General features: G+C 39.7%; 1 protein-coding gene across 3 annotated transcripts in view; it reads right to left on the reverse strand.

The window, feature by feature from the left end:
* Nucleotides 1–3,337: 3,337 nt before the first annotated feature.
* The window catches only part of SCAP (SREBF chaperone), a 490,982-nt gene continuing 473,688 nt past the window's right edge, over nt 3,338–20,631 (reverse strand). For all 3 annotated transcript variants that reach the window (XM_053713699.1, XM_053713698.1, XM_053713700.1), the window contains 2 exons: nt 5,957–6,163; nt 3,338–5,882 (listed from right to left, as the gene is read on the reverse strand). In XM_053713699.1, the coding sequence (XP_053569674.1) occupies nt 5,637–5,882; nt 5,957–6,163 (453 nt within the window). In that variant the 3' untranslated portion in view covers nt 3,338–5,636. The remainder of the gene's footprint in view (nt 5,883–5,956; nt 6,164–20,631) is intronic.

Raw genomic sequence — 20,631 nt, forward strand, 5'->3', positions numbered from 1 at the left:
CCTTCATGCAAGGTGGTGTAAAACATTTGCAACTCACAGGCAAAGCCCTTTACCTACTCATCTGGTCTATTATTGCCTCCTATACCATTCTATATTGCTATGTTTATAGTGTTGCACAATCTGTTGGAGCGATAGAAATTAATGTTAACCCATTCATGACAGGGTCAAAATGCACGCAATCGCAATATTTCAATTATGGGATCGGGTCAGGGGGGCGTCCCTATGACACTAGGCACACCCTCCAGACCGCAATCACATACAGGAAGCGCCGTTGGCTTCAGTACAGCCAAAGGCTATGGCGTATTCCATCCTAAAGCCCAGCGCCGTTTGGACGGAATACAACGACATAACGGCGCTAAAAGGTTTAATGCAGAGATTTACCATAATAAATAATAATTATACTTTTTTTTAACCCAATGCAATACTACATCAGTACTTTTTGCTCCCTTTATTTATAAAGTAAGCATAAAGTATAAAAGAAATTAAACAAAATATACAGGGCCAGATTACAAGTGGAGCGGTATTCATCACTCCCGCCCTTACTCTGCTAGGAGTAAGCTTTTCAAGAATGTCAGGTAGCGCTCGTATTACAAGTTTAAAGTAAAGAAAATTTTGCTGGCATGCTGACCAGATTAGCGCAGAAAGCCAAAGTTAGAATATTGCAACCGCGTTAATGTATTCCCCAAGTCAATGGAGTAAAAAAAGTGGGAAAATAAACTAAAGCCTGACTCGCTCCCCAACCCAATCGCATATCCTCAAGTGCGCTAACCCGACATGAAAATATTAATATTTCACATTCCAATGTTCTTTGCATAGCAGAATATGTTCTTTTTATTCATAAATACATCATTCTACATATACCTGATGGTATTTTGGTACTATATACATATATATATATATATATATATATATATATATATGCACACACGCACACACATTATTATATATAAGTATAGCTATATACAGATATATATATAGGAATATCTATTTTATAAATACTTAGAACATATTCTGCTATGTGCAAAACATTGGCATGTGAAATATTTACAGTGAATACACAGTGTAACACTTTATTAAATATGAATATTTACATGTTTCATATACTTGACTGCAAAGGGCTTTAATGCAAATATATAGGTTGTATATGCATACATATGAATGTATATGTGTGTGTGTGTATATATATATATATATATATATATATATACACACACACACACACATCATAACCCCTTCTCTTACGGGACTTTCAGTTAAAAACTTGCCCAATATAATGGAGAATTTTTAGCATTTTTGTGGTGTGAGAAAGAGCCTTGTTTTTTTATTTACCTGTCAAAAGCTATATATATTTTTTAAGTAGATAACCCAAGGTTCATGCCACCATTTCACTGCCAAATGCGATCAAATAAAAAAAAATCATTAACTTTCACAAACTTCGGGTTTCTCACTGAAATTATTTACATACTGCTTGAGCAATAATGGCACAAATGTTGTAAAAGTTTCTCTGGAATTCCCTTTGTTCAGAAATAGAACACATATATGGCTTTGCCATTGCTTTTTGATAATTAGAAGGCCACTAATTGCAGCTGCGCATCACACTTCTATTATTCCCGGCAGTGAATTAGGTAGCAAGTAAAATTAATTTTAGCTTCAGGGTAGAGATTACCCTCCCATCTGACATTTCCCAACCCCTGATCCATACCAAACAGCTCTCTTCCCTCCTTTAGCCCTACTGGTGACCCCCATCTTAAGTACTGGCAGACAGTCTGCCAATATAAAAATGGAAGGCTTTTTTTCTTAATTTTATTTTTTATGCAGTGTAGGATACCCCCTTACCCTCCAACCTCTCTGATTTTCCCCTAAAAAGCTCTCTAACCCTCCCCCCTCTAACTAGTGCCACCATCTTAGTTACTGGCAACTATCTCCCAGTACCTATAAACACTTTTTTTATTAAATGTATTTTTTTTTTGTGTGTAGTGGTTCCCCCCCTCCCACAATCACCAGATAGGGACCCCCCACACCCAAACCCCCCTTTGTCTGTATTGTTTCTGCCCCATCCCTCACTCTGCTTTTATTAATAATTTTTTTTCTGTGTCTAGGGTCCTCCCCCTCCCTCTGCTGCTGGTCCTCCCCCCCCGCCTCCCGTATTCCCTCCTGCCGGCACCAACAGATGATCGTTGCATACAGTGACAAAGACAGTTTCACTGTGTGTAACGATCTGGCATCTGCCCTCATAAGGAATCGGAAAACCGATCTCGCTCCGGTTCCATATGCAGACAGATGCCTGGAGCTCAGGAACTCCAGCTCTCGGCTGTAACTTAACAGCCGAGACTGCTTCCTGAAGCTTCAATGTATATATATATATATATATATATATATAGATACACACAGTATATATATATGTCATGTGGTACGATAGCCAAAGTACTCCATGACACATATATATATATATATATATATATATATATATATATATATATATATGTCCATATGGGTGAAGGGGTTAAAGCCCTTTGAGACCTCATATCTTTGAGCCCTCAACTTTTATATGTAATATTTTTTTTAAATAATTTCCATTAGACTAGAAAACAGTTAACCGGAGCTCTGAGGTGTCATTATCCTGACACGCATTAAGTTCAATTGCTCTCAAGCAATTTACTTTACTTTCAACTTGTAATATGAGCGATACAGCCAACACACGCAAACAGCCGCGATAAACCCGATATGAAGAACATAGCTGTTAGCGCGCCACTCGTAATCTGACACAGTGTTTAATATACACCGTGACCTTACTTAATTTACATAATTTAACTAGTTCATTAAGAATAAATATATTTTCATTTTAGAAGTGGTGGTCATGGACCCAAATATACATCCAAATAAGTTAGCTGCAGTAAATTAAAAAAAAAAAAAAAAAAAAAGTTAGCTGACGTCAGCTCTGGTCTCTGAGATAATGTGAGAGGCTTTATACACAAGACTGGGAAAGCCTTAAAGAAAGGTTATGGATCTCAGGGAACAGGGCAACAAATAACTAAAAAGCCCAAGATTGATCCCTATATAGCTGCAAAAGCTAAATTAGTCAGATGACTATTAAAGGTAGTCCTTTAGAGTCAAGCAGAGCTGTACTTAAATACATTGCATGCTGGGTATTTTACTTTCAATTACAACAATAAAAAGAGGGTACATTCCTGTAAAAGCCTAAATATCTGTCAAGTTTCACAAACAAGATCAGCTGTGGAGACGTTGGCTACAAAGCCTTGTGACAAATCATAAAACCATTATGTACAGGGGGTATTATCTGAGAAACCAGAACAACATCGAACCAATGTTATCACTGTGTGATGAGACGTTTTTTTTTGATTACTGGAGTTAGAGCCAATCAGAAATTTGAATGGAAATGTAACATAAGGTTTGAAACAGTAGGAAACAAAACATGAATATGATAACCTTGTCCTTGGTGCACTGGCACTAAAAACCGAGCTCCCAGCCCAACTGGACTTTCATACAACTATTATATTAGTCAAATAGGAGGTTTAAAAGTTATCGTCTAATTAAATTCCAGGTTTTGAGATATAAATATTTAATATAAAAAAAACTGGACAAGGATTTTTGTTCACTTCTAGTAAAAGGAAGATCTGTGTTTTAGAACAATCAAATACACAGTAGAAATGCTGATAAACACCACTGCTGTGCTGAAAATGACCAGCTGACTTTCCAGAAGATTTACATTTCATTTATAAATTTAGCATTAAAAAAAATAAAAATCTTTTTCACACTAAGTATACTTTGTAAGCCCTGGAAAAATACTGGTGTAGTTTTGAGTATTTTGAAGTGCGGCTTCATAACCATATGAATAAACAAGAGATTATTAATACATTTCTAATGCAAATACCCTTTGTTTAGTATAAAAATGGATGCCAGAAGACAAAAATATTTGATAACTGCATCTAAGGTTCCAATACGTCTGAAAAATGTATTGGTAAGCTGCTTTCTGTTGGAAAAATAAGAAAAACTAAATAAAAAATCTAAAATCATAATAAAAACACTAACACTGTACAAATTAACATCTTATTTTCTTTCTTGTAAAGCCCTAAAAAGCATAAAATCTACATCAAAATAAATTATAACCATTACCAAAAATATTATTTTTATACCGTGATGCAAGTTAGACTTGACATAAATCAGCAGTTTGTTCCACTTGTGACCCATTCCTGGCAGGATACAGATGAGGCATTAGGGGCTGTATATTTTTAAAACCAATCAGTGATGCAGAAATAGTTTTAGTTGATACTGGTGTCAAAAAAACCCCCAACTATTCACAATCATTTTGATTTTAGGGGCTGCAGCCATTAAAAGGACTCTGCATTTTCTGCTTGAAACAAATTACTTTCTATTAAAGGATCATACAGTACTGAACATTTTTCTATCATGTATATGAAAAAGCATCAGTTGATGCTAAAATATTTATACATGAAATATAAGATTAAGTAGAAGCTGTTATATGTAAAGTGAATATTACAGGAGTCTTGGGGCTGCTCAGTAGCCGATAGGGACAGCGCAGACAGACAAAAAGTTCTGTAGAACAATTTGGAACATTCACTTTTGATGGAGCACCATGTAAACTAATTTGGAACCAACCCTAAGCCAATTTTAAGAGGATGGTCTAGCAGTGAAAGGCAAATACAAACGTGCACATTATTTATTCCAGCAAAAAACTCGTTCTGCTGGTACCAGGGAAAACTCAGGCTGTTTTGTGCCATAAAAAAGGGGAATTTTGAAATGAAATACACTATATAGCGTTATACAGATCAAACTTTTTTTTTTCTTATTTTGCCTCTTAAAGGGCCATTAAACCCAAATTTTTTCTTTCATGATAGAGAAAACAATTCCATTACAATTCCAATTTAGTTCTATTATTTAATTTGCTGCAATCTTTAAATATATTTTGTTAAAGAAATAGCAATGCACATGGGTGAGCCAATCACGTTGCATTAATGTGCACCAATCAGAAGCTACTGAGCCTATATATGCTTTTTAGGAAAGAATATCAAGAGAATGAAGCAAATTAGTAAATTAGAAAGTTGTTTAAAATGGTATTCTCTAACTGAATCACGAAAGAAAACATTTAGGTTTAATGTCCATTTAATATGACAGTGCAACAAAACAACGCAGCTGGGCTTCTTATATTCGTATCTGCTGTGCACCTGCCAGGAAGGAATCTGTACTGTTAAAGACGAGCTACATCCTTTAAGAAATACCTCTAAGCGTCCATAGTGACAACACATCTACTATTCAGCTACTTTATTCTCTTCCTAATATATATTTCATGTGCAATTCCATTTATGAGAATGAAGTGCTACTGATTCATTTTGAATCTTTTGGGCTTCTTATCCTGGAACAGTACAAAACTCTTTAACCTCTTTAGTAACTTATAAACTGTTACAAAGGAAGAGGAAACCGGCTGGTATTGTACCAGGGAAGGTGGGAGCTTAATTTAGTATAATTCCATTGGAAGTAAAACATATTTAAAAAGGTTGTAGCCTGACTTTCGGTGACATATTAACCGCATTGGGTATCACATTTCACCATTGTAAAGGTTCGTTTTGAAGCTGAACTTTGGGTCCAGCAAGTCTATCTTAGTCCAGCTTCTCAAGCACAGAAGGGACGTACACTAGACTGAGCTCACTGCCAAAGTCACAGACTATAGCTGCATTGTCCAGGACAAGTATTTGCCGAGCAGGCTGGGCTTCCTCACACTTCCCGAGATAGACTGTCTGCAACAGGTCCCCATAGCCAATATCCCAGAATGAGACACAACCTAGTCCACCCGTCACCAACAGGTTGTCTGAGATCAAGCCCAAGCTGGAGCCACAGCCCAAGTCCTGTAGAAAAAGAAAGGCACGATTACCATATATGTCTCCACAATCAGCAGAATCATAGGTTTTAGTTTTTTTACCTGTTGAATGGAGTACAGTTTGATCCCTGAGCTCCGGTCCCATATGCTGATGACATCATCTAGCCCACTGCTGATCACACAGGAAGAAGTGCAGGTCAAGGAAGTGACATCACCACGGTGCCCATACATATGGCTAACTCTGCTGCCAGTGAGAACGTCCCATAGGCAAATGGCTCCATCTTGCCCCCCGCTGGCAAGTACCATTGTCTGAATGCACAAAGGTAAACAAAGGCCTGCTGCGTTAATATGCTTTTGTCCATCAGACTAATATGGCTATAAAGAATTATCACATTAGAAATAGCTAAAATGGATAGAAAGATAAAAAAATGAAATATGCACAGGTGCATTTTTATTTTATATAGAAGCATTTCTGCAATATACTTCCCTTAACAAAAATAATTCTAGTAAACGTTATTAGTGTTTATGATGTGTGACTTGTGCACCATTATTTGAGACAGCAATGGATTGTGTGACACCGTTTAAGTTTTCACAAGCACAATACTCTGCCAGATCTCTGAGCTTGAAAACTGAGGCTCTCACAGCATATGTGCTTATGTTGCTGAATAACAGTTATAACTTTTACTAGAAGCATACATAAATGCTTCTTTTTAATATGTAAATGCACCCATGCACATTTCAATTTTGACCTTTCTATCCCTTTAAAGAGAACTCACATTTTCATTCGGCTAGATTACGAGTTTTGCGTTATGAGCTGTGCGGTACTAACTTGCACATTATTCTCACTGCTCACTTACCTACAGCGCTGGTATTACAGGTTTTTCTAAACCCGGCGTTAAAAGACAAGAAGTGAGCGTAGAGCAAACTTGTGCTCCATACCGCACTCCAATACCAGCGCTGCTTAAGTCAGCAGTGAGCTGGTTGTATGTGCTTGTGCACGATTTTCCCATAGACATCAATGGGGAGAGCCGGCTGAGAAAAAGTCTAACACCTGCCAAAAAGCAGCGTAAAGATCAGTAATGCAGCCCCATTGATTCCTATGGGGAAACACATTTTATGTTTACACCTAACACGCTAACATGAACCCGAGTCTAAACACCCCTAATCTGCCGCCACCGACATCGCTGACACCTACATTATACTTATCAACCCCTAAACTACCGCTCCGGACATCGCCGACACCTACATTATACTTATTAACCACTAATCTGCTGTCGCCAACATCGCTGACACCTACATTATATTTATTAAACCCTAATCTCCCGTCCCCAATGTCGCTGCAACCTACCTACACTTATTAACCCCTAATCTGCCGCCCCCAACGTCGCCGCCACTATAAACATATTAACCCCTAACACCCCCTAACTTAAATAAATTAAATCTAAATAAAACCTACTATTAATAACTAAATAATTCCTATTTAAAACTAAATACTTATCTGTAAAATAAACCCTAAGCTAGCTACAATATAACTAATAGTTACATTGTAGCTAGCTTAGAGTTTATTTTTATTTTACACCCAAGTTTGTATTTATTTTAAAGGGACACTGAACCCAAATTTTGATTTTGAGAATGAAGACAATTTGATAATAGGAGTAAATTAGAAAGTTGCTTAAAATTGCATGCTCTATCTGAATCCCAAAAGAAAACATTTGGGTTCAGTGTCCCTTTAACTAGGTAGAATGGTTACTAAATAGTTATTAACTATTTAATAACTACCTAGCTAAAATAAATACAAATTGACCTGTAAAATAAAACCTAACCTGTCTTACACTAACACCTAACCTAACCCTACAATTAAATAAATTCCCTAAATTAAATACAATTAACTAAATTCAAAACAATTAGCTAAATTACAAAAAAAACACTAAATTACAGAAAATAAAAAACAAATTACAAGATCTTTAAACTAATTACACCTAATCTAATAGCCCTATCAAAATAAAAAAATCCCACCCAAAATAAAAAAAAACCTAGCCTAAACTAAACTACCAATAGCCCTTAAAAGGGCCTTTTGCGGGGCATTGCCCCAAAGAAATCAGCTCTTTTACCTGTAAAAAAAAAAAATACAACCAACCCCCCCAACAGTAAAGCCCACCACCCACACAACCAACCCCCCAAATAAAACCCTAACTAATAAAACCTAAGCTCCCCATTGCCCTGAAAAGGGCATTTGGATAGACATTGCCCTTAAAAGGGCATTTAGCTCTATTGCGGCCCAAAGCCCTAACCTAAAAAAAACACTAACCCCCGAAGATCCACTTACCGGGAGAAGTCTTTATCCAAGCGACAAGATGTCCTCAACGAAGCTGGCACAAGTGGTCCTCCAGACGGGCAGAAGTCTTCACCCAGATGGCATCTTCTATCTTCATCCTTCCGACGAGGTGCGGCTCCATCTTCAAGACATCCGGCACGGAGCATCCTCTTCAATCAACGTCGTCTTCTGGAATGAATGTTTCTTTAAGTGACATCATCCAAGATGGCGTCCCTTAGATTCCGATTGGCTGATAGAATTCTATCAGTCAATCGGAATTAAGGTTGAAAAAAATCCTATTGGCTGATCTAGGATTGAGCTCGCATTCTATTGGCTGTTCCAATCAGCCAATAGAATGCAAGCTCAATCCTATTGGCTGATTGGATCAGCCAATAGGATTGAAGTTCAATCCGATTGGCTGATTGCATCAGCCAATAGGATTTTTTCAACCTTAATTCCGATTGGCTGATAGAATTCTATCAGCCAATCGGAATCTAAGGGACACTATCTTGGATGACGTCATTTAAAGGAACCTTCATTCCAGAAGAAGTCAATGATTGAAGAGGATGCTCCGCGCTGGATGTCTTGAAGATGGAGCCGCTCCGTGTCGGAAGGATGAAGATAGAAGATGCCGTCTGGATGAAGACTTCTGCCCGTCTGGAGGACCACTTCTGCCCGTCTGGAGGACCACTTCTGCCCGTCTGGAGGACCACTTCTGCCGGCTTCGTTGAGGACATCTTGCCGCTTGGATGAAGACTTCTCCCAGCAAGTGGCTCTTCGGGGGTTAGTGATAGGATTTTTTAAGGGTGTATTGGGTGGGTTTTATTTTTAGGTTAGGGCTTTGGGCCGCAATAGAGATAAATGCCCTTTTAAGGGCAATGCCCATCCAAATGCCCTTTTCAAGGCAATGGGGAGCTTAGGTTTTTTCAGTTAGGGTTTTATTTGGGGGGTTGGTTGTGTGGGTGGTGGGTGGGTTTTACTGTTGGAGGGGTTGTTTGTATTTTTATTTACAGGTAAAAGAGCCGATTTCTTTGGGGCAATGCCCTGCAAAAGGCCCTTTTAAGGGCTATTGGTAGTTTAGTTTAGGCTAGGTTTTTTTTATTTTGGGTGGGCTTTTTTATTTTGATAGGGCTATTAGATTAGGTGTAATTAGTTTAACCCCTTAAGGACCAGCGACGTACCCTGTATGTCGCTGGCCTTTTTTTGGGACTTGATTGTTTTATAGCGCGGTCTTGCCACCAGCGTTGAGACTGCTTTATTCCACAAAGCCTGCTGGAGGGAGTGCATTAATAGCGTGTTCTTGCTAGACTTGTGCTATTATGTCCTGAAAAAAACCTTAACGACCAGTGACATACAGGGTACATTGTGGTCATTAAGGGGTTAAAGATCTTGTAATTTGTTTTTTATTTTCTGTAATTTGGTGTTTTTTTTTTTGTAATTTAGCTAATTGTTTTGAATTTAGTTAATTGTATTTAATTAAGGGAATTTATTTAATTGTAGGGTTAGGTTAGGTGTTAGTGTAAGACAGGTTAGGTTTTATTTTACAGATCACAATTTGTATTTATTTTAGCTAGGTAGTTATTAAATAGTTAATAACTATTTAGTAACTATTCTACCTAGTTAAAATAAATACAAACTTGCCTGTAAAATAAAAATAAACCCTAGCAACGATGTAACTATTAGTTATATTGTAGCTAGCTTAGGGTTTATTTTACAGGTATTTAGTTTTAAATAGGAATTATTTAGATAATGATAGTAAGTTTTATTTAGATTTTAATTATATTTAAGTTAGGGGGTGTTAGGGTAGACTTAGATTTAGGGGTTAATAAATTTAATATAGGGGCGGCAGATTAGGTGTTAAAAATGTAGGTAGGTGGTGGCGATGTTAGGGACAGCAGATTAGGGGATAATAATATTTAATGTTTGCGAGGCGGGAGTGCGGCGGTTTAGTGGTTAATATGTTTATTCTAGTGGCGGCGATGTCCGGAGCAGAAGATTTAGGGGTTAATAATTTTATTTTAGTGTTTGCGATGCGGGAGGGCCTCAGTTTAGGGGTTAATAGGTAGTTTATGGGTGTTAGTGTACTTTTTAGCACTTTAATTATGAGTTTTATGCTACAGCGTTGTAGTGTAAAACTCATAACTACTGACTTTAAAATGCGGTACGAATCTTGACGGGATAGGGTGTACCGCTCACTTTTTGGCCTCCTAGGACAAGCTCGTAATACCGGCACTATGGAAGTCCCATGGAAAAAAGACTATACGCAATTTGCGTAAGTTGATTTGCGGTACGGCCAAAAAAGTGCGCAGTGTCCCTATATCTGCAAGACTCGTAATAGCAGCGGTCGTAAAAAAGCAGCGTTATGAGGCTTAACGCTGCTTTTTTTTACTCATAAAGCAAGACTCGTAATCTAGCCGATTATTTGTAATACATTCTATAATGGAGCAATTACTGAAACCTGGCTATCTTTCTCTGACACTGCTTCCATTGCTGCTCTCACACACGGTGGTCTCGACTTTAGCCACACACCTAGGCCAGTTGAGAAACATGGTGGCGGTGTTGGAATCTTACTCTCCCCCTCCTGCTCCTATCAATACCTTCCTCCATTTTCATCTCTCTCCTTTTCTTCCTTGAAGTCCACTGCATTTGACTGTTCTCCCCCCTCTCTCTCAGAGTGGCAGTTATCTATCGCCCCCCTGGACAAACCTCCCAATTCCTTGACAACTTTGTAGAGAGAAAGTGAGGAAGCGAGGCAAAAAATACACCTACTCTGGTGACTTCAACATTCCCATTGATAACCCATCTGCCCCCGCTGCCTCTAAACTTCTCTCACTCACTAACTCCTTTGGCCTCTCACAATCCACCCTATTCCCTATTCACCGCGATGGACACTCCATCGATCTGGTATTCTCCTATCTCTGCTCTCTCTCTGATGTTGCCTGTCACCCATTTCCCATCTCAGACCACCATTTGCTCACCTTTAATCTTAAAATACAGGCTAAACCGACTTCGCCCCCCGCCCCTGTAGAAATCTGCACACTCTTGCTCTTCCCCAACTACGCAAAGCCCCACAACGTCAGCTCCAGCCCTGGCACTCTCAGCAAACACGCTACCTACAAAAATGCTCCTGCGCTGCTAAAAGTGCGTGGAGGAAATCCCGCTCTGAACCTGATTTAATCCATTATAAGTTCATTCTTTATTCTTACACTTCTGCCCTTCACTTAGCTAAGCAAACCTACTTCTCTTATATCCACTCACTCCTCAAACCCTAAAATACTCTTCTCTATTTTCAACTCTCTCCTCTACCCTCCTGCACCACCCCCTTCATCTGCATTCAGTGTTCAAGACCTGGCTGACTGCTTTTTCAATAAAACACTTACCATCCGAAGCAACATCCCAACACAAGCCCGCAATCTTCCAACTTCGCTCCCAGTCACCCCCTCGGCTACACTCTGCACCCTCCTCCCAACCACTAAGTGGGTTCTCTTTTGTCTTCCTCACACCTCACTACCTGCCCACTTGACCCTATTCCTTCACATCTAATACCTTCTCTGTCTCCCACCCTCACACCAGCTCTTACTCACATATTCAACCTATCCTTTTCTACCAGTTTATTCCCTGCCTCATTCAAAAATGCAAAGATCACCCCCAAACTAAAAAAACCCTCCCTCGACCCAAACTCTCCTGAAAATTACTGCCCCATATCACTGCTCCTGCTAGCTTAAAAAATCCTTGAAAAACTAGTCTTCGATCGCCTAACCCACTACCTGTCCTCAAACTCATTGCTCGACCCCCTGCAATCTGGCTTCCATCCCCAACACTCAACTGAGACTGCCCTCACCAAGGTTAAAAACGATCTCCTTTCCGCTAAAAACAATGGCTACTACTCTATACTCATCTTACTTGACCTATCTGCTGCCTTTGACACTGTTCACCATCCCATCAGAGTACTGACTCACAAACCTTTCTCCAGGCCATCCTGAAGAAAGGATAAAATACGGGGAATCCTCACCCGGCTCAAAGAGAAACCTTTAGATTTGCACCAATAAAGATATTTACGCCATACCTTATGGTAAATCTCATGAGTAACAGGATTGCGAGCCTGAAGCAAGTATCAATGACCGCTTCAGAAAAAACACGCCTAGACAGAACTAGGCGTTCAATCTCCAAGCAGTCAGCTGCAGAGAATCCTGATTTGGATGGAGGAAAAGACCCTGAATTAGAAGGTCCTTCCTCAGAGGTAACCTCCAAGGAGGTAGAGATGACATCCTTACCAGATCCGCCAACCAGATCCTGCGAGGTCATGCAGGAGCTATTAGAATTACTGATGCTCTCTCCTGTTTGATACGAGCAATGACTCGTGGGAGTAGAAGAAACAGAAGAAACAGGTATGCCAGAGAGAAAGTCCAAGGAACAGCTAAAGGATCTTTTGACCTAGAACTGTACCTTGGAAGCTTGGCGTTTTGACGAGACGTCTTCAGATCCAAGTCCGGAACCCCCCACCTGAGGGTTATCATAGAGAACACTTCCGAATGGAGAGCCCACTCCCCGGGAAGAAAAGTCGGTCTGTTTAGAAAATCCACCTCCCAGCAGATAGGAGACAAACGTGAGCTTCCGCCCACTGCAGAATGCGAGTCACCTCCTACATAGCCAAGGAACTTCGAGTCCCCCCCCTAGTGAATGATGAAGCTACTGAGGTGATGTTGACCGACTGAAAATACATAAACTGGACAAAAGATAATTGAAGCCAAGTAGTCAAGACATTGAAGATTGCTATGAACTCTTAGATGTTTACCTGGAAGAGAAGACTCCTCCTGAGTCCAGCGTCCATGAGCTTTTATAAAGAGCCCCAAACTGCTCCCCAGCCTAGACAGCTGGCGTCCGTGGTCACAATCACCCAGGAAGGTCTCAGGAAGCATGTGCCCCGAGACAGAAGGTCCTGAGAATCCACCACAACAGAGAGGCTCCTTTAGGGGAACCAGATTTATCCTCTGTGAGAGATCTGAGAGGTTTCCGTTCCATTGTCTGAGAATGCAAAATTGAAGATGTCTCAGATGGAAACGATTAAAACTAATAATGTCCATGGATGCAGCCATCAGACCATTACTGACCCACAGATGGATGGACAGAGAATTGAAGAGAAAAATCAAGCTATCTGGCACCAAAGAACTCTATGCCAGAGTCACCTTCCAAGTAAGCGGAGAAAAGACAAAGATCCGTAAGGATTCCGCTAAATGAAAAATCCTGAAAACCGGCTATTGCCAGAAGAGTCCCTAGAGCCTTCTAAAAGATTTGGGGGACAGAGACTGAACTGAAAAGGTAGGGCTAACCTTGATAAAAGCATAACCAAGATCAGTAGTTGGTTCAAACCAACAACCATGGAAAACCACAAAGCCAACCAAAAGGCCACATAGGCCTGAATGGCCTAACCCTAAGAACGTCCCAGGGGAGAAAATAAATCTCTTTTATATATATATATATATATATATATATATATATATATATATATATATATATATATATATACACACACACACACATACATACACATATAATATTTGTATATATCTATATGTATATCTTATATCCTTCATCTGAGAAAGGAAAACGTATTAGTGTTCAAAGAACATTAAACAATTTGACATGGTTCATGAACAATACATGTCACAAATAGTAGAAATTCCTTCCCTAACAAGGGAAAAAATAGATTAGTGACCAAAGAACCCTAAAGAATTTGGAATGTTACATGAACAATACACGACACAAATAATAAAAATCCATTCCATAAGAAGGGAACAAAATATATTAGTGTTAAAAGCACACTAAAGAATTGGAATGATACATGAAGAATACATGTCACAAAATTTAGAAATTCCTTCCCTAAGAAGGAAAAAAAACTATTAAAGCTCTAAAAAATCCTAAAGAGTTAGAATGTTACATGAACAATACATGTCACAAATATTCAAAATTCCTTCCCTTGCGACAGGAAAAAAGAAATCAGTGTTCAAAGCACACTAAAGAATCTGTAATGTAACATGAACAATACATGCCACAAATAGCAATTTCTTCCCTGTGAAGGAAAAAATTATGTGTTCAAAGAACACTAAATAATTTGGAGAGGCATGTCCCAAATTTTAGAATTCTTCCCTGAGAAGGGAAAAAAAATATATACCTAAAAAACCTAATTTGAAGTCAAGAAATTAGAATCAGCCTATACAGATATATAAATCTCATCTAGCCCTCTGAAGGGCCTTGTAAGGACAACCTTCTTACTGCAGAAGCCGTAAAATAAAAAGTTACAGGTAGAAAACATAAGACACCACAAGGTGGCATACAACACTTCCCAAAGAACGCCTGTCCGTAATTCATTAAGGGACCGTCAAAGAACCGTTTATGTTTTCCATAGTAAACTAGGAAAAATAAACAACTTAGTGTCCTAAGATCACTAAATAATTTGGACAAATTCCTCTCAGTTATTGAAAATTAATAACAAATGTAATAACATCAAAGCACCACAAGATGGCACCAAATGCCAAGGAATAACTGGAGAACAGATATTTTTAGAACAGGGAAAATAAATATATGTCTATATAAGCAAGACCATTTTAATTTTAACTCCCTTGGCTTTACATTTTTAACCTAGTCCCTGAGAAGGGAAAAGGAGTATAAAAAACAAAATGTATGCTTACCCGATAATTTTTTTTTTTTTTTGATACTGTGAGTCCACAGATCATCTAATTACTATTTGGAATATCACTCCTGGTCAGCAGCAAGAGGAGGCAAAGAGCACCACAGCCAAGCTGTTAAATATCACCTCCCTTCCCTCCAACCCCAGTCATTCGACCGAAGTAAAAGGAGAGAAAAGAAGCAACAAGGTGCAGAGGTGCCTGAGGTTTATAAAACAGAACCTGTCTAAACAAACAGGCCGGACCGTGGACTCACCGTGTCAAGAAATAAATAAATCTATCAGGTAAGTATACATTTTGTTTTCTTTCTAATGACACGTGAGTCCACGGATCATCTAATTACTATTGGGAATCAGAGGACACAGATGATAAGGGGGGGACAAGACAGGAACCTAAACGGAAGGCACCACTGCTTGAAGAACCTTTCTCCCAAAAGAAGCCTCAGCCGAGGCAAAAGTATCAAATGTATAGAATTTGGAAAAAGTGTGTAGAGAGGACTAAGTTGCAGCCTTGCAAATCTGTTCCACAGAAGCTTCATTTTTGAATGCCCAAGAAGAGGAAACAGCTCTAGTAGAATGAGCCGTGACTCTCTCAGAAGGCTGCTATTCAGCAGTTTCATAGGCCAAGCAAATGATAATCTTCAGCCACAAGGAAAGAGAAGTAGCCGTAGCTTTCTGACCCTTACGTTTCCCAGAGAAAACAACAAATAGAGCCGAAGACTGGCGAAAATCCTTAGTCGCCTGTAAATAGTATTTCAGCGCACACACAACATCTAGGTCTAGAGGCAAACGCTCCTTATGAGAAGAAGGGTTAGGACACAAAGAAGGAACAACAATTTCTTGATTAATGTTCCTATCTGAAACCACCTTAGGAAGGAACCCTAACTTAGTACGCAGAACTACCTAATCAGAATGAAAAATAAGATAAGGGGATTCACACTGCAACGCCGAGAGTTCTGAGACTCTGCAGGCAGAAGAAATTGCAACAAGAAACAAAACTTTACAAGATAACTTAATATCTAAGGAATGCATAGGCTCAAACGGAGCCTGTTGAAGAACTTTAAGAACAAGGTTAAAACTCCAGGGAGGATTAACAGGTTTGAACACAGGCCTGATTCTGACCAAGGCCTGACAGAAAGATTGCACGTCTGGTACATCAGCCAGACGTTTATGCAACAAAATAGAAAAGGCAGATATTTGACCCTTCAAAGTACTCGCAGATAAACCCTTCTCCAGACCTTCCTGGAGAAAGGACAAAATTCTAGGAATCCGAAATCTACTCCAAGAGTAGCCTCTGGATTCACACCAATGCAAATATTTACACCATATCTTATGGTAAATCTTTCTAATCACAGGCTTACGAGCCTGAATCATGGTCTCAATGACCGACTCTGAAAACCCACACTTAGCTAAAATTAAGTGTTCAATCTCCAAGCAGTCAGCTTCAGAGAAACTAGATTTGGGTGAAGGAAGGGCCCTTGTAGTAGAAGGTCCTTCCTCAGTGGAAGTCTCCAAGGTGGAAGAGATGACATCTCCACTAGGTCTGCATACCAGATCCTGCGAGGCCACGCCGGTGCAATAAGGATCACCGAAACCCTCTCCTGTTTGATTCGAGCAATGACCCGAGGAAGGAGGGCGAATGGTGGAAATAGGTTTGCTAGACTGAAATTCCAAGGGACAGCCAGAGCATCTATCAGTACCGCCTGTGGATCCCTCGACACGTACCTCGGGAGCTTGGCATTCTGACGAGATGCCATGAGATCCAGTTCTGGCTGTCCCCATTTGAGAATTAAGCTGGAAAAGTACATTTATGCTTACCTGATAAATTAATTTCTTCTATGGTACGACGAGTCCACGGATTCATCCTTTATTTGTGGGATATTATCCTCCTGCTAACAGGAAGTGGCAGAGAGCACCACAGCAGATCTATCTATATAGCTCCTCCCTTAGCTCCACCCCCCAGTCATTCAACCGAAGGTACAGGAAGAAAAAGGAGAAACTAAAAGGTGCAGAGGTGACTGAAGTTTAAAATCAAAATTTTTTTTTTTTTTTTTTTGTCGTTTGTATGTTACGTAATTTGTGGTTATTTTGGTTGACTGATGAATGTGTACTATTTTTGGCCATTTCTCCTGCACTGATCTGTAAGCTGCAAATATATAGGCAGAATATCTTTGGGATATATTCAAAGATAGGGATAGTTCAGAGCAGAGAATCTTAACGCTTGATTGATCAAGAGGTGAGGGGGGAAGGGAGGGGAAGAGAGGGGTTCACAGGAGAGAGGAGTCCAGGCGTATTGGGATAGGCGTGCTGGAGCCCACTATTTCTATCCGAGGTGGGGTCCGGTTTGTTTCAACTTTTTAATGAATATAACTAGGGTAATGGATTATACATATGCTAGCTCGGTCGAAAATGTTAGCGACCACTTGTAATTGGACGCATTATATTCTCCTCTTATGTTTTTCGTTCTGGGGATCTTGGGTACACATTACATGACCAGACACTCTAATGCTGAGACCATTAGTAATCGCCAGGGGGAGATATCAAGTGACTGGTATGTAATGCGATACACTATATCTGTGTTGTACTTTCTTGTTTTCATGTTCTAGCATATTTTTGTTAAATTTTTGAATGTGTAACACATGCTTTGTTATTATCCCTTGATACAAAAAAAAAAAAAAAAAAAAGATTTAAAAAAAAATAATATATATATATATATACTTTATATAACATTTAAACCTATAACATCCTTCCTGTTTCTAAGCCACTACAGACAGCCTCTTACCACATGCTTTTTATTAGCTTTTCACAACAGGATACTGCTAGTTCATGTGAGCCATATAGATAACAGTGTGCCCTTTCCCATAAAGTTGTGCAGGACACAGCGCTGATTGGCTAAAATGCAAGTCTGTCAAAAGAACTGAAATAAGGGGGCAGTCTGCAGAGGCTTAGATACAAGGTAATTACAGAGGTAAAAAGTGTATTAATATAACAGAATTGGTTATGCAAACTTGTGGAATGGGTAATAAAGGGATTATCTATCTTTTTAAACAAGGGTTTTAGCTTAGGAGCCAGCCCATTTTTGGTTCAGCACCCTAGAAAAAGAGGAAAAAATAAAATAAATAAAATAAAAAAATATAGTCTGTCTTAAAATGACAGGGCGGGCCGTGGACTCGTCGTACCATAGAAGAAATTAATTTATCAGGTAAGCATAAATTTACTTTTCTTCTATAAGGTACGACGAGTCCACGGATTCATCCTTTACTTGTGGGATACAATACCAAAGCTACAGGACACGGATGAACGGGAGGGACAAGACAGATCGCTAAACAGAAGGCATCACTGCTTGAAGAACTTTTCTCCCAAAAATAGCCTCCGAAGAAGCAAAAGTATCAAATTTGTAAAATTTGTAAAAGGTATGAAGCGAAGACCAAGTCGCAGCCTTACAAATTTGTTCAACAGAAGCATCATTTTTAAAAGCCCATGTGGAAGCCACCGCTCTAGTAGAGTGAGCTGTAATTCTTTCAGGAGGTTGATGTCCAGCAGTCTCGTATGCCAAACGGATGATGCTTTTCAGTCAAAAAGAAAGAGAGGTAGCCGTAGCTTTTTCACCTCTACGTTTTCCAGAATAGACAACAAACAAAGAAGATGTTTGATGGAAATCTTTGGTCGCTTGCAAGTAAAACTTCAAAGCACGAACTACGTCCAAGTTGTGCAACAGACGCTCCTTCTTAGAGGAAGGATTAAGACACAGAAAAGGAACAACAATTTCCTGATTAATATTCTTATTAGTAACAACCTTAGGAAGGAATCCAGGTTTGGTACGCAAAACCACCTTATCAGCATGGAAAACAAGATAAGGTGAGTTGCATTGCAATGCAGATAGTTCAGAAACTCTTCGAGCCGAAGAGATAGCAACTAAAAACAGAACTTTCCAAGATAGAAGCTTAATATCTATGGAATGCATAAGTTCAAACGGAACCCCTTGAAGAACTTTAAAAACTAAATTCAAACTCCATGGCAGATCTTATTTGTCTTATCCTGAGGAAGGGCATGGCCTTTTCCTCCAGTGATGTCTGAAATGATCTCTTTCAGTTCAGGCCCGAATAGAGTTTTACCTTTGAAAGGGATGGCTAAAAGCTTAGATTTTGATGATACATCAGCAGACCAGGACTTAAGCCATAACGCTCTACGCGCTAAAATGGCAAAACCTGAATTCTTTGCCGCTAATTTAGCCAGTTGAAAAGCGGCATCTGTAATGAAAGAATTAGCTAGCTTGAGAGCCCTAATTCTAGCCAGAATATCATTCAATGGGGTCTCAACCTGAAGAGGCTCCTCCAGAGCCTCGAACCAAAAAGCAGCTGCAGTAGTTACAGGAACAATGCACGCTATAGGTTGCAGAAGAAAACCCTGATGAACAAATATTTTCTTTAGGAGACCCTCTAATTTTTTATCCATAGGATCTTTGAAAGCACAACTGTCCTCAATAGGTATAGTTGTACGCTTAGCCAGGGTAGAAATAGCTCCCTCCACCTTAGGGACCGTCTGCCACGAGTCCCGCATGGTGTCTGATATGGGAAACATTTTCTTAAAAGTAGGAGGGGGAGCGAACGGAATACCTGGTCTATCCCACTCCTTAGTAACAATGTCCGAAATTCTCTTAGGGACCGGAAAAACATCAGTGTAGGCAGGAACCTCTAGATATCTGTCCATTTTATATAATTTCTCTGGAACTACAATAGGGTCACAATCATCCAGAGTCGCTAAAACCTCCCTGAGCAACAAGCGGAGGTGTTCTAGTTTAAATTTAAAAGCCGTCATATCTGAGTCTGTCTGAGGGAACATCTTTCCTGAACCAGAAATCTCTCCCTCAGACAGCAAATCCCTCACCTCCAACTCAGAACATTGTGAGGGTACATCGGATATGGCTAATAAAGCGTCAGAGGGCTCAGCATTTGTTCTCACACCAGACCTACTGCGCTTCCCCTGCAACCCAGGCAGCTTAGATAAAATCTCTGTGAGGGTAGTATTCATAACTGCGACCATATCTTGCAGGGTGAAAGAATTAGACGCACTAGAAGTACTTGGCGTCGCTTGTGCGGGCGTTAATGGTTGTGACACTTGGGGAGAATTAGATGGCATAACTTGATTCCCTTCTGACTGAGAATCATCCTGCGACATACTTTTATTATGTCTGAAATAATTTCCTTCAATTCTGGCCCAAAAAGGGTCTTACCTTTGAAAAGAATATTAAGCAATTTTGTCTTGGAAGATACATCCGCCGACCAAGACTTTAGCCAGAGCGCTCTGCGCGCCACAATTGCAAACCCTGAATTTTTCGCCGCTAACCTCGCCAATTGAAAAGCGGCATCTAAAATAAAGGAATTAGCTAACTTAAGTGCGTGAATTCTGTCCATGACTTCCTCATATGGAAACAAAAACACGCCGCCGTAGTGACAGGAATAATGCACGAAATTGGTTGGAGGAGGAAACCTTGCTGAACAAAAATCTTTTTAAGCAAACCCTCCAATTTTTTATCCATAGGATCTTTGAAAGCACAATTGTCCTCAATGGGAATAGTTGTGCGTTTGGCTAGCGTAGAAACTGCCCCCTCAACCTTAGGGACTGTTTGCCATGCGTCCTTCTTTGGGTCGACCATGGGGAACATTTTCTTAAATATAGGAGGTGGGACAAAAGGTATGCCTGGTTTCTCCCACTCCTTAGTCACTATGTCCGCCACCCTTTTAGGTATCGGAAAGGCATCAGGGTGCACAGGGACCT

This window comes from Bombina bombina, chromosome 5 (genome assembly GCF_027579735.1).
Source record: "Bombina bombina isolate aBomBom1 chromosome 5, aBomBom1.pri, whole genome shotgun sequence".
NCBI classification, from domain to species: Eukaryota; Metazoa; Chordata; class Amphibia; order Anura; family Bombinatoridae; genus Bombina; species Bombina bombina.